This window comes from Centrocercus urophasianus, unplaced genomic scaffold (assembly GCF_019232065.1).
Source record: "Centrocercus urophasianus isolate 14NV4802_14NV808 unplaced genomic scaffold, USGS_Curo_1.0 seq_21, whole genome shotgun sequence".
NCBI classification, from domain to species: domain Eukaryota; kingdom Metazoa; phylum Chordata; class Aves; order Galliformes; family Phasianidae; genus Centrocercus; species Centrocercus urophasianus.
In genome coordinates, this window is record NW_024884767.1 from 1116541 (window position 1) to 1130521 (window position 13981).

A 13981-nucleotide genomic window follows, 5' to 3' on the forward strand; every position below is an offset into this window, starting at 1 on the left:
TGTGCTTGAACTTTTTTTACTGCTACTACTTACAGTACTTAAGTGCTAAAACAAGAGTACTGAATGTTACTATTAAAGAAACAAAACTACGCATAGCCATACCGAACTGCGAACTGTTCTGTGATTCTGTGATAAGTTCATATACTTTACATTATTTTCCTCTGAAAAATAGTAAATGGTGTAAGTCTGTTAGCACTGTTAACTCTGTGAGTATGAAATCTAGATATTCTCATAGTTACTCAAGTATTTTGATTGAACAAATGAAACTCTAGGAACATTATGCCAGCAAACAAGCATTGGTAGCTCACTGTTGTGTTAACTGAATACTGAATTACTTTTTTTTTTTTTTTTTTTAACTTTTTATATGACAGATTGCTGAATATCCTTATTTCTGTAATTTCAGGTGTATTATTTCCAAAAGGACCATGAACTACCCAGTCCTGTTCATCTCCAGTTTGCTAAAGACATCGCTGCTGCCTGCTGTTCTGCTCTTTGTCCACACCTTAAAACCCTGAAGAAGAATGGGATGAATAAGATAGGCCTGAGAGTTTCAGTTGACTCAGATATGGTAATCTTTCAGCTTGTATTGTATATACTTCAATTCTGAAGCCTTTCCTGTAAAGACCTTTGGATCTTTCTGAATGTTCCTAGTTTTTGTCCTACCCAGATCCAGACTAAGGATGAAATTTCATATAGGGGCTGTCTTAATGACTAATAGTTCACAAAAGAATAACTTCTGTTTTCCCTTCTGCCCCATGCCTGTAGCAGCTGTTTGCAGTAAGTTACCAGTTTTTGTCTGGTTCTAACTCTTTGGCACTCATGTGCCATAGGGTGAATTAGTAAAAGGAATCATACAGCTAATTTTCTGATGCTTTTCTTGATGTAGTTTTCTGCTGCTTTAGCTCCTGACATTGGTAAGACATTTGCTCCAGCATTTCTACAGGGTTGCTTAGCTCCATCTAGTATGCAATGCTCCTAAAAAGACTGCAGAATTCTGGAGCTGGAATACTCTTGTCTGAAGGAAGTGAACTGTAAAACTTCCTTATCTTTAAGAGAAGCTGTAATACTACTTTAAATTATTTTTCAATAATATACTTTGAAATTAATAGTCACTGTGATAGAATACAGACAATTCTTGACAAAAATCTCAAGTGGTATGAGACGCAGAGGATGTGTGTGGTCTGGTAAACCTAGAGATTCATTGACAATTCTAATAGTTCACGATTGACCTGGAAACCTACCCAGTTCCTAGTATATGTGTTATTTTCTGTCTGTGTGATGCTAGGTGAAATACTGATTTATTAAGATACTATACATTTGTCTGTCTTGTTAATAGAAGAAATGTTAATGTGTTTCTGTTTTAGGTTGAGTACTTGGCAGGATCTGGGGGTCAGCTTTTTCCACAGAAGTACCTGAATGAACTGGACAAAGCTCTGATTCCTGTGATCCATGGTGGGATGTCGGATCCTGCAAGCTTACCGCTGAAAATGGAATTAATGTTTTTCCTTATGGAACATTTATTTTGAGACCAATTTCTGGCAAGATACTGGTTCGCTAGCTCTGAACACCAAAGCTCAGTGCGTCAAACACTAAAGATCAAATTTTCTAAAACTGTTTTGATTTTAATGGATTTTGAAACTAAATTTAAAACAGGAATCTAACTTTCATTTGTTACTTTACCACAGAAACAAGTGTAGTTTGTAATGTTCTCTAACGTTCTGAAACTTTACACTTAATACAGCTGCAGAAGAAGGCAGTTGCTTACCTCTGTACACTACTGTAGCACTTACATTGTTTAGTGTAACTTCCAGCCATGCTATCTTGCCTCTTAACATCAGATAAGTATTAAAGAAATTGCTGCAGTCAGATCTAATCTCAATCTGAAGCATGTCCTTTCCATATGCGAAGAACTTTTTTGCTATTTGAGGTGCAAACTTGAAGTCTTAGGTTGCTGACTGCATACTTTGCCACTTGTACTTGCGCCAGTATAAATATAGGTGGACACCTCCTGACACTTGTTTTGAGAAATCATAGAATGGCTTAAAGTGAAAGGGACCTTAAATATCACCTAGTTCTAATTCCCCTGCCATGAGATGAGGCTGCCCAGGGCCTCATCAAACCTGGTATTGAGCATCTCCAGGGATGGGACATCCACAGCTTCTCTGGGCAGCTGGGCCAGGGCTTTAGCACCCTGTAAATAAAGAACATCTTCCTAAACATCTAACCTAAATCTCCCCTCTTTTAGTTTAAAGCCCTTCCACCTTGTCCCAGCACTGTTTGACTATGTAAAGTTAAGCTCCCTGTAAGTAGCGGAAGGATACCATGAGATGGCTGCAGAGCCTCCTCTGGAGTACTGCATCCAGGCTTGGTCCCCAACACAAAAAGATGCAGAGCTGTTGGAGCTGGGTACAGAGAAGGGCCACAAAGATGATGAGAGGGCTAGAGCACTTCTCTTATTAAGAAGCAGTAAGGGAGCTTGTTTCTTCCAAACCTCATTAGATTCGTGTGGGCCCACTTCTTAAGCCTGTCCAGGTCCATAAGGATGGTATCCCTTCCTTCTGTTGTATCAGCTGCACTACTCAGCTTGCTGAGGGTGCACTTGATGCAACTGTCAATCTTATTGATAAAGATGCCAAGGAGCACTGGTCCCAAGACAGACCTCTGAGGGGACCCTGCTCATTACCTGCCTCTACTTGGATATAGATCCATTGACCACACATCTTTCTGGCCATCATATATTCCACCCTTCAAAACCCACATCTCTCCAATTTAGAGATAAGAATGTGGTGGGGCCATGTCAAAGGCCTTGCAGAAACCTGGGTAGATGGCATCAGTTGCCCTTCCTTTGTCCACAGATGCTGTCATCACAGAAGGCCACCAGGCTGGCCGGCAGAATCTGCCCTTGATGAAGCTGTGCTGGCTGCCTCGGATCACCTGCTTGTTTTGCGTGTGCCTTAACACATGTTCTAGGAGGATCTGCTCCATGATCTTCCCAGGTGCAGACCCAGGCTCACTGACCTGTCATTCCCCAGGTCTTCTTGCTCTGCCCTTAAAGTGGAAGGGGTTTTGCTCACCTAGCCTCAACCTGTTATGTTCAGGAATGTAACAGGCGTGGAAAGCCTGATTGACAGTAATGAACGAGTCAGCCTTCTCCATGTCTGTTGTATTTAGTTCTCCCTTCTAAGCTGTCAGACGGGGTATGCTCTCCTTTGCATGTCTCTTCCAACCAATGTACCGTAGAATCTCTTCTTGATATTTTTCACATCTTGGCAGGTTTCGTTCCACCTGTGCCTTGGCTTTTCTCATTCCATCTCTGCAGGACAACTGGCCTTGTTACCTTATTGGAGGAGCCCTCGCAAATTCCTTTAGGGCACATCTGAGGTTTTCCCCTCCTCCTTCCTCAAGTGACAGTGTTCCCTGGTTCTTCTCTGTCTCTCAGCAGTACATCCCCTTCCCTCATCAAATCTGTTTTAAAAGAAAAATTGCAATTAAGTTTACAACAGCATTGTAAATTAAGTCCTGACTTAAGATACCATGCTGGTTCTTCAGGACCGTATGCTTCTGAATTACTTCTTGTAGAAAAACTGATTCTTGAATTTATAGGGATTTATCTTACTAAAACAGATGCTATTTTTATAAATATTGATCTTTTCTTTTACTGGATGTTCAAAAGTCCTGACGCAATCTGACCTTTCAAGGATTAGTAAAAAGCCATCTTATCCTTGAAGTAATCTATGTGTAGCAATAAGTGCAGAATTCCTGTCTATCTTTTCTGCTTCCTTCTCCGGCTTTTCTTATCTCTCAGTAGCCTCCTTTATTTTCAGGGAGGACAGATGTATTAAGTGTGAGTTTTCATGAACAGAAAATTGTATGTATTTTTTTATATTGGGTCCTTAAAATCTATTTATGTACTCGGGATGCACGTGATTTGTACCAAGGTTCCATGAACCAAGGATTGGTAACTGTCACAAGTCTTTACCAAAAAGAAAGCAACGAAACCAAGTCCAAGGTCGATGTTGTTTTCAGTAAAAATGCTGGTACAGGTTTATGAGGCTATTAACACTTTGCTGTCTTCTCGATGCTCACTGGGGATATTTTATGTTTTTGTCTCAGACACAATTTATAGCTTAACCTCATCAGCTCTGTGCTTAGAAAACACAGAAGCGGTGGAAGATTTCAGGCCTGGAGGATACTGGGGATACATCAGAGCTGATTCTTCTGCAAACTGTAGCTGCAGAGGGGAGCCGCGGCCCGCACGGTGGGCAGCTGCGTGCAAACGGGTCGTGCCTCGATCTCACCGCGCGACTCTCCGCTGTTTCCTCTGGTTAACGAACGCAGTGAGGTGCGGGCGGCATTCCTGCGTACGTCGCGCGGTCGGGTAACCGGAGTATCCGTTCTGCCATTTATTCTGCGCTAACGATGTCTAAGAGTTAAATAAAGCTTCGCTCTTATTTTAATAAAGCAGCCAGCCGGGCCTCGCCGACCGTCTCAAGTTTGTCTTCCCCTCCGGCGGCGTCCGCGCAGGGCCGGGCTGCGGGTCGCTTTCATCGCTGCTGCCCCGCGGCCCCCGCCTCTCGGGGCGGGCCCGGGCCGCGGCCATGGCGGCCGAGCAGAGCGTGGTCAGCGCGGCGGGGCCGGCGCCCGTCGCCCTGCTCCGTGCCGGGGGCCGCGGCAGCGCCGCGCTGAGGGCCGTCCCGCTCGGGGCCGCAGGAGCGCGGAGCCAGGCGGCGGTGGAGCACTTCCTGAGGGCCGGGCGCCTGGCGGCCAGGGACGGGGCGCAGATCCGCTGGTGGCACGCGGCGAACAGCCAGCGCTGGGCCCGGGAGGCCGCCCGCAGTAAGTGCCGGCCGGAGGGAGGCCGTGCGCTCGGCTGGGGCGGCTCCGCGTACGCGTGCAGCCGTGCGGAAAAGGATCTGGGGCGTCTGGTGGCAGCAAGGTGAATGCGAGCCGGCGGCGTGCCCTGGAGCCCAGAGGGCCATCCAGGCTGGGGTGCATCGGGCCCAGCGCTGCGAGGGCAGGGGTTGTGCCACTGTGCTCTGCGTTGTGCGGCCTCACCTCCAGCACCGCGTGCGGGCGGGCGATGTGAGAAGGACGCGGAGCTGTCAGAGGGTGCCCAAGGGAGGGCTGCGAACGTGGAGAAGGGTCTGCGGGGGGGCACGTGTGAGGAGCGGCTGAGGTCCCTTACGCCGCTTTGCTTGGCTAAGTGACACATTCAGAGCTCAGTTTTCCCTTGGCCACTGATTTCTAAAGATCCCAGTGACCGAAGTACACCAAAATGTGTCTTGGTTGCATCATAGGCAGCAGCTTGTACTTTGTGATCCTCATGGAGTAAACGAGCACCGTTTGGTGTAGGAAGTTTCCCTGCAATTACGGTTAAGCAGACACTGGAAGTACTGAATCTGCTCTGTTACAGCGTTCATTTTCTAAATAACAGGCACAGTTCACATGGTAGAAGGGGATGTCCTCCTCCGCGGTGGCAGGGGAGGAGATGGAGACCCAATTATGGCTCACCCCCCTGAAACAGACAGCGACATCACGCTGCAGGAGTGGCTGGAGGAGATGGTCAGCACAGATAAGGGCATTAAGCTGGATTTTAAGAGGTATTTTGAGACGAAACATTTGCATATACTTTACATTCTTAGCAATTAACAGTTTTATAAGTATTGCTAACTGTCTTCTGATGATCGTTTAAACTAACCTTTTTCTTACTGTGCAATTCAGAGCTTATGCATTCCTTACTGGACAGTAAACTTAGTGAATCTTAGTTTTACTGAGTACATTAAAAGAATAAAAACTTTACACGTTTTGAACCACAAATAATTATTTCATATTCAGTGAATTCATTACTGAGTTGCAACTAAGCGAAGTTTTGCTGCTGGGAAAACTGAAATAAAAGTGCTTATCTGGAAAGCTTCTTTCAGTTTTCTGCTTGAGCCAGGAAGGAGGACTGAAAACCCCATGAGATTGCTTTGACATGTTTGAAATGGGATTTGATATGACCTGTGATTTTTAGACAATCTTTGCCATTCCTGGTTTTAGCTTTCTCTGAGTATGTGTCAGATTGTACCACATGTAGAGAATGCAGCTGTACATCAAAAAGAGCTTTGTCACTGCATAGGTATGCTATAGAAATGCAGTAATTGCTGGGTGGCTATAAAATGTAATTTGCACCAGTTGTTCTGTGTGATGTAATCACTGTTTTCATGTTAAAGTTCACGGGAACAGAAGGACAAGGGGTGGCCAGCAGGGCCAGGGAGGTGATTGTCCCCTCTACTCTGCTCCTGTGAGGCCCCATCTGAAGTACAGCATCCAGGTATGGAGCCCCCAGTACAAGAAAGACAGGGAGCTGTTGGAGAAGGTCCAGAGGAGAGCCACAAAGATGATCAGGGGGCTGGAGCACCTCCTCTACAAAGACAGGCTGAGGGAGCTGGGCTTGTTCAGCCTGGAGCAAAGAAGGCTGCGGGGTGACCTCACTGCAGCCTTTCAGTACCTAAAGGGAGCCTACAAATAGGAGGGGAATCAACTCTTTGAAAGGGTTGATAACTGCAGGACAAGGGGAAATGGTTTCAAGTTGAGGGAGGGAGGATTTAGGTTGGATGCCAGGGGGAAATTCTTTACCCAGAGAGTGGTGAGGTACTGGAACAGGCTGCCCAGAGAGGCTGTGGATGCCCCGTCCCTGGAGGTGTTCAAGGCCAGGTTGGATGGGGCCCTGGGCAGCCTGGTCTGGTATTAAATGGGATGGTTATTGGCCCTGTCTGTGGCAGAGGGGTTGGAGATTCATGACCCTTGAGGTCCCTTCCAGCCCTTGCCATTCTGTGATTCTGTGATTCTGTGAAGATGGGCATGCTATATCCTCTTACTGATTCTCCATAGGTTCTCCATATCTTTGCTCAGAGAGAAAAGAGGAGAAATTAGTTTTAATGATTCCTTCAGATGCCTCTTATTTTTTTCCACGAGGAATTTCCAGACAAGTGCTGATCTTAAAAAGCTTTTAAAATTATATTGCACAATGAAAGTCTGGTTATATAAAAGCATTTCAAAATTACAAGTCCCCAGTGCAGCTATATTTGTGTGAGTGACACAGAATCTGATCTTCTTTTGGATACTTATTCTTTGGTTACTGTTGCTGAAGTTTTGAAGATTACTTTAACAGTGCTTAAGAAGAAATATTTTCCGTATTCCTACCCTGTGAGCGTGATTGATCACATAATCACATTTCCTGCTAGAATTAATGCATTCTGCAAAAGGGCTTCGGAGTCACACTTCAAAAAGTGCCACAGTCATTTCAAAAAAGCCTTGAAAGTGGAGTCAACAGCATGTTTGAATTTTCTCAGTGCTTTGCAAAAGAAGAGTCCTGTCTGGGTTTCTTTGTTCTATTTTCAAGAGATGCTTCTTTGTTTTTGTGCTCTTTACATTATCGTGTACTTCAGTGAAGAAATGAAGGCATTTGAGTGACTCCGACAGTCACCTGTCTGCTAGTTCTGGGAACAAATGAAATGTTCTGGCTTCAGAGCATGTTAGAAATTGGTTAGAAACCAATGGTGTTAAATTAAGTCATTACTGGCTTTTCTCTTGGGAAAAAAAAAAAATTAAAATAATAACAAAAAAAACCAAAAAAAACCTATGACCCAAATGAGCCAGTTCTTGCTGACTGAAAGTGGTGGGTGGAACCCTACCGATATGCAGTTCTCTCAATAACACTAAAGCTAAAATGTAGAAAAGCGCTGCTGACAGTAAGTGTGGGCAGGTTGGGTCACAGCTGGCTGCTCTTTCAAGTGCTGTCTGCACATTCTGACACGGTTCTTCTGACCTTGTCCTGGGCCAGGGCTAGGAATGGCCTGATGCAGAATGAGTCTTATGGAGTGGTGCGGAGGACTGTGGGAGAATACAGGTCTGTCCTGTTAGGATGCACCTTTAATTACAGTGATTTTAAGTTCCCGAATGTTATGTGGAACATTCATTAATTCGCTGTGAGAAAATAATTATGGATTTTCTTGACATCTGATCGGTTTCCCAATTATTCTATATTTCCTTTCCTACCACATCACAGTAGTTTTGGAAGTTTTGTTAGGATAGACAAGGTTCATAGAATCATCATAGAATGGTTTGGGTTGGAAGGGACCTCCAATCCCCCCTGCCACAGGCAGGGCCACCAACCTCCCCATTTAATACCAGACCAGGCTGCCCAGGGCCCCATCCAACCTGGCCTTGAACACCTCCAGGGACGGGGCATCCACAGCCTCTCTGGGCAGCCTGTTCCAGCACCTCACCACTCTCTCTGTAAAGAATTTCCCCCTGACACCCGGCCTAAATCTCCCCTCCCTCAACTTAAAGCCATTTCCCCTTGTCCTGCAGTTATCGACCCTTTCAAAGAGTTGATCCCTCTCCTGTCTGTAGGCTCCCTTTAGGTACTGAAAGGCTGCAATGAGGTCACCCCACAGCCTTCTTTTCTCCAGGCTGAACAAGCCCAGCTCCCTCAGCCTGTTTTTGTAGAGGAGGTGCTCCAGTGCCCTGATCATCTTTGTGGCTCTCCTCTGGACCTTCTCCAACAGCTCCCTGTCTTTCTTGTACTGGGGGCTCCATACCTGGACACAGTGCTTCAGATGGGGCCTCACAGGAGCAGAGTAGAGTGGGACAATCACATCCCTGTCCCTGCTGGCCACCCCTCTTCTGATGGAGCCCAAGGTACCATTCGCTATACCATTTGCCTTCCAAGCTGCAGGAGCACACTGCTGGCTCCCCAGGCTCCCCAGGTGTTTCTCTGCAGGGCTACTTTCAAGGACTGTTCCTCTGTATAACGCCTGGGTTTTTTCTGGCCTAACTGGAACACAGAAAAGTTCGTAAGAGGTTATAGGTCACCTTAGAATGACAGAATCATGGAATCATTAAGCTGGAAAAGACCACTGAGATCATCTAGTCCAACCATCAGCCCATCCCCACTGTGTCCACTGACGTGTTCTGAGTGCTTCCTGTCCTCACTGTGGGTAGAGGGGTCTCACCTTGTCCATGTGCTGCTGGTACAGCCTTGACGCCGTACTGCCCTCCTTGGAGCTGCTCCAGCTTGTGAAACCGTGTTTGGAGAGACCCGTTTGGCTCAATGCAGACATCCTCCCGGGACCCAATGGGATCAGCCCCGTTGTGGATGCAAAGGGATTCCTTGATACTGTCACCTCGTTTTTCCCAGATGTAACCTTGTCATTGGGATGGACGACTGGCTGGCACCCTGAACAGCACAATGAAGGTAAAGAGAGGGAATGCAATGCTTATGCCATGTCACCTGCTTTCCTCAAATTAATTTCATGATTGATTCTAGATAAATGCCATTTCCTGTCAGTTTGGAAATAATAGTCAATATAAGAAGTATTACTTTATTAATTACATTTTATAACATGTAGCAGTTAGTTCGGTGTTTGAGCTTAGATGGAACTCTATGGAAATCTGACTTTTCTGTCAAGCAGTACTTTGTTCTTCAAGTCATTTCCCTCATCCTGAGATATTGCCTGGAACAAATTGCCTGAGCCCTGTTTCAGGCAGTCTGCTCCCTGAGTCCCACCAGGAGAAGTTTGCTAACTGGAGTTCTGGAACGTTTCCTGAAGAAAAGTAAGCTGGAAACATTAAATCCTATCAGTATGCTCTTGCATTAGATAAATCAAGTGGTGAGTCAATTTTTTTTTTACATTTCCACTGAAGAACTGAATTTTTTTCAATAGACTTTCCAATGCATTAATGTTGGTAATTTTTTTAAAATCACAAATTTGTGAATCTAATTGCAGCTTTTAATTATTGATCCCTATCTGGAGTTTTGATCCAAAATGTGTAAAAACTATTTTGTGATCCTTTTTGCTAGCTTCCCTTCACCATTCTCACAGCTGCTTTGTCAGAGTGCTTTACTCCCATGCACCATGTGCATTTGTGTGCAGCAGCATAGTTCCCACCAGCATCATCTGGGACTTCAGTGACAAACCTGCACACCTTTCCAAACCACTGATTTTGGCTACCAAGGTTTAGCATTTTGTTGTAATGACTGCACTGTATACTGTGCAGTATGTTTTTAAAATTAGTACAGCTTTTTCTCCAAAGTTGTTTCAGTACAGTAAAACATTGCTGGAAATATGCACAGGAACTACTGTAGTGAGTGATCTTTTTAAATAAATTTCACATCATTTTCATTCTAAATTTCAGTTTACAGCAATGCTATTTAAGGATGTATTGTAAGACACAAGAGAAACTGATTGCAAATGCAAGTTACTGTTTGCCCAGCAAAACCTTAATTTTAAATTTGGTGCATTTTTTTGGTTGAAAAGCAGTAGTGACAGAAAAGTCCCTACATTGCCTGTGAGTAATTGAGAAAAACGTGATTAAGTGTTGTTACTGAAGAACAGCAAAACAGCACTCTTAACTACCTCCAGCACTCGTAAAAACCTCAGCAACAGGCACTGTATTTCAGATTGCTTGTTTTTAGCATTTTTTTAAGTACAAAACATTTTGTGTGCTACATTTCTACACAACTTTGTCTTCTGCTGCATTAATTCAGATTATTTCCTCTTTTTTTTTCTTTCCAAAATGTTTTTGCTTTTAAAGAGCCACGGTCAAGTTAAAGCCAGCATGTATTGATGTCATAGGCAAAACCTCTTAGAGAGCAAAGATGCAGTTCCTTGGGCGTTAAAAAACGTTGTATTCTGCAGCTATATATGAAAAAACACAGCAATTCATGAAAATAAGATTCTTTTTCTCCTTTTTTTTTCCCCCCATCGGACAATGATATTTCTCATAATAATTTAGTCACTTCATTTCTAAATGATCTGATTTTCACAAAACTGTCTGCTCTTCCCTTGTCTTACAGTCTGACCGTTCAGTAAATCATTGTGCCTTTGTTTTGATAGAGGTTGTATTTGCGAAGAGACCTTTGTAATCACATGGTCTTTATTGCAGGCTACAGTTGGACAATGGTGAAAGACATGGCTCAGATATGCAGTGCACTCTCTCAGCCTGTCACATTCCCTGTGCGGGCAGCGTTAGTACAGCAGTCAGCGTCTGAGCTTTGCTGGTTGGTAGACCAGTCAGACCAGTAAGTCTGTGGGGCTTTATTTTTAGCAGTCTTTATTGTGAAGTCACATATTTCTTAGTAATAAAGCTCTCATTTCTGTGAAATAATAACATTTTTAAAACCTCCTTTAATATTACTTATTATAGATAGCTAATCTTTTATAGGTTTTGTAATCCAGTTCCATTACAACCATTTCATAAGATTAGCGAAGTTAATTAGTCCAACCAGTTCGACATTGCAATTTGCAATTAATTGCTGCCTACACTTTGTATATTCCTCAATTGATATACTCCTTGTTTTCTACATAGTTGGCCTAAAAGCATCCCAAGTCAGTTCTGAATTGGAACTCATTTATTAACACTGGTGGTCAGCAGGGCATTACCCAGTTTGCTCACAGTGGGACTGGGGAGAGAATCAGAAAGGCAAAAATGAGAAAAGTCATGGGCTTTGATAAAGACCATTTTCTAAGTAAAAGAGGGACAAAATAAAACCAAGAAAAAAAAGTGGTGCAAAAACAAGTACTCACCTCCAGACCACTAATGTCCTGCCAGTCCCTGATCAACAGCAGCCTTGGCAAACATCTTCCCTGCTCCCCCAGGTTTTTAATTGCTGAGCAAAATGTTGCATGATACTGAATCCCTTTGGTGCTTTGATCTTTGTGGGTCAGCTCTACTGCCTGTGTTGTGTCCCAGCTTTGTATCTGTTCCCAGCCCATCAGCCTTTGCTTTGTCAGCACTGTTCAGCAGCTGCAAAAATATGAGATATATTGTCAGATCCGAAACATTTCAGCATACTGAGCTGCTGTGGAGAAAATTAATTCTATCCCAGCCAGAACTACAGCGGAAGTTTACTAACAATCTGAATGACATTGCTTTGATACCTGAAAAACATTCAGTGATTTCCAGACATTTAAGTTAGAGTTGCTTTAAAAAAATGTTTTTACAAACCTATAGCAATTTCATAAAAAATATGTTTACATATAACAAAAGAAGACAAAAACTTGCCTCATACAGACTACCATTTCCTCATTTGTTCTTGGGCTGCAGTCATATTCTCAAGGTAGCCTGTCTGTATCAGGCATTCTTTGTGCTCCTTATGGTACAAATTTGTGTTGTTTGAGCTTTGGAGTAATATTTTCAGTAATTGCTTTTTACATAAACTTGAAATCATTGGGGCATCAAGAAGAGTGGGGAGACCATGAGTGCAGTTTCTTGAAACAGACATGCAAGGTGGAGGAAGATTATTGGTATAAATGTAAACGCATAAGGAAAACAGGGACACACAGTTCTCCTACTTCCTAATTTTGAATCTTGCTTAACTTTGAAATACAAAGGAGATAAAATTTGGTAAATAATTACATTCCTAACATTAAGATACCACACTTCTGACTATTTTAGAAGCCTATAAATGCAATGGTTTTGGTTTTTTTTCCGTTTTATATCCATTATATTTATAATAACTTTTTTTTTTTTTAATAGGTACAGCCTCACTGTTTGGACAGGCAAACAGGATGTATATTCTGTAGAAGATTTGCTTTTCATCCGTGAAAACTTTGATAAAAGTAGGGTTTATTATGACATCCCAGAACCACAGAATTCTGAGTTTAAAAAGGCTATAGGAATAGAATGTTAAATATGAAGCCTACAAGGTATGACCTCATTTATAATAATTGGTTTCTTTAAACTTGAAAGGGAAGTGTATTTTCCTGCTCAAATGGAGTGTATAGAACACACCCATGGTCACTGAAATAGTTCTTGTATAATTTTCTTAAAAGGTTTTCCAAACAGAAATGCAGTGCCTCTTTAATGGGTCAGTATTGTTATTTACTCATCACATGCATGTTCTCTGTCATTCTCTCAGTGTGATCTAGCACTTGTTTCCTGCAAGTATATAAAGGAGAGAACAACCCTGATTGCTACTTGTAGACCAAGGTAATTTGCTACCAACAGCTTTTGTGTCAGCTGTCAAGAACCATTCAGTGTCTGCCAAGAAAAATCATTCATATTCATACAGGAGGACAGCAAGACTGTAGTAGGTACAGCACTGTGCAGTTCCTCAGAGGGATTATTTTGTATCTCATCCTTCTATGCTCCATTTGTGCTGCTATCATAACGGGTAATTTTCTCACTCCTCATCAGTAGAAGATTCTGTTTATGACATGTTAAATGTAGAATGCATTATATTAACACAAGCTGTTTTTTCTGTTTTTTGTTGGTTGGTTTTGGTTTTTTTTTTTTTGTTTTTTTTTTGGTTTTTTTTGGAAGGGCTAGGGGGAAAGACACCAGAGTATTATGAAATGCTTCCTATGCTACATTCAAATTCAGGGGGACCTTCCCTTAAATTCAGCTGTTCTAGGATTTCTTTCAATTTATTTAAAATTTATTTTGATTTTCAGTGAATATTTGCTTTAATAGGGGTAAAACTACTAATGAAAAGATATAAGTAAGTGTGGGACACATTTTTAAAGAATTTTTTTTTTAAACTTCATGTTTATTCAAAGATTTTTGTTTTTTCTAATATAATACACTCTTGCAGCTCTTGAAATTTTAATTGAAAAGCAGTATTGATAGTTGTTGTGTTCTGATGTTTGTAGACTTATTCCTTAGTTTGACTCTAGTTGCTGTAATATTGTTGGTTCACGGAATATGTCTCCATGATGTTTGTATCTATTAGCTTGTGTGGGTCAATGTACAAATGTAAGGACTCCTTAATAAAATGCTGGGGTGTTACATCAGTCTTTTCTTTGGCTCTCTTCAGGGCTCTGGTTGTTGAGTTTCAGTATGTCTTTGCAACAAAGTGAGATGAAGTTACTTTCTTCTAGCTGCTCTTACTTCTGACTTGTGTTTTCACTGCAGGGCAGTCATTACTGCATTATTACATTTTCAGCGTGGCTGAAGAAAATAATAATTCCACACTGCAGTTACTTGTAATTGT

General features: G+C 42.6%; 2 protein-coding genes across 5 annotated transcripts in view; both read left to right on the top strand.

Annotated features, from left to right (window-relative positions):
- ZFYVE16 (zinc finger FYVE-type containing 16) overlaps positions 1–4465 on the top strand; it is a 29517-nt gene extending 25052 nt beyond the window's left edge. Inside the window, exons 19-20 of the mRNA XM_042822904.1 lie at positions 404–568; positions 1365–4465. Of these exons, the coding sequence (XP_042678838.1) occupies positions 404–568; positions 1365–1526 (327 nt within the window). The 3' untranslated portion in view covers positions 1527–4465. The remainder of the gene's footprint in view (positions 1–403; positions 569–1364) is intronic.
- Positions 4466–4598: 133 nt separating this feature from the next.
- Positions 4599–13776, top strand: FAM151B (family with sequence similarity 151 member B). Of its 4 annotated transcripts, none has more exons than XM_042822892.1 (6): positions 4599–4836; positions 5435–5600; positions 9024–9241; positions 10933–11068; positions 12526–12695; positions 12908–13776. In XM_042822892.1, the coding sequence occupies exons 1-5, from the start codon at positions 4599–4601 to the stop codon at positions 12677–12679; spliced, it is 912 nt and encodes a 303-aa protein (XP_042678826.1). In that variant the 3' UTR covers positions 12680–12695; positions 12908–13776. The 4 variants fall into 4 exon arrangements, with proteins under 4 accessions (XP_042678826.1, XP_042678827.1, XP_042678829.1 ...); XM_042822893.1 differs by lacking the exon at positions 12908–13776 and adding an exon at positions 9459–9600 and having other exon boundaries at positions 12526–12614; XM_042822895.1 differs by lacking the exon at positions 12908–13776 and adding an exon at positions 9531–9600 and having other exon boundaries at positions 12526–12614.
- The last annotated feature ends 205 nt before the right edge of the window (positions 13777–13981 follow it).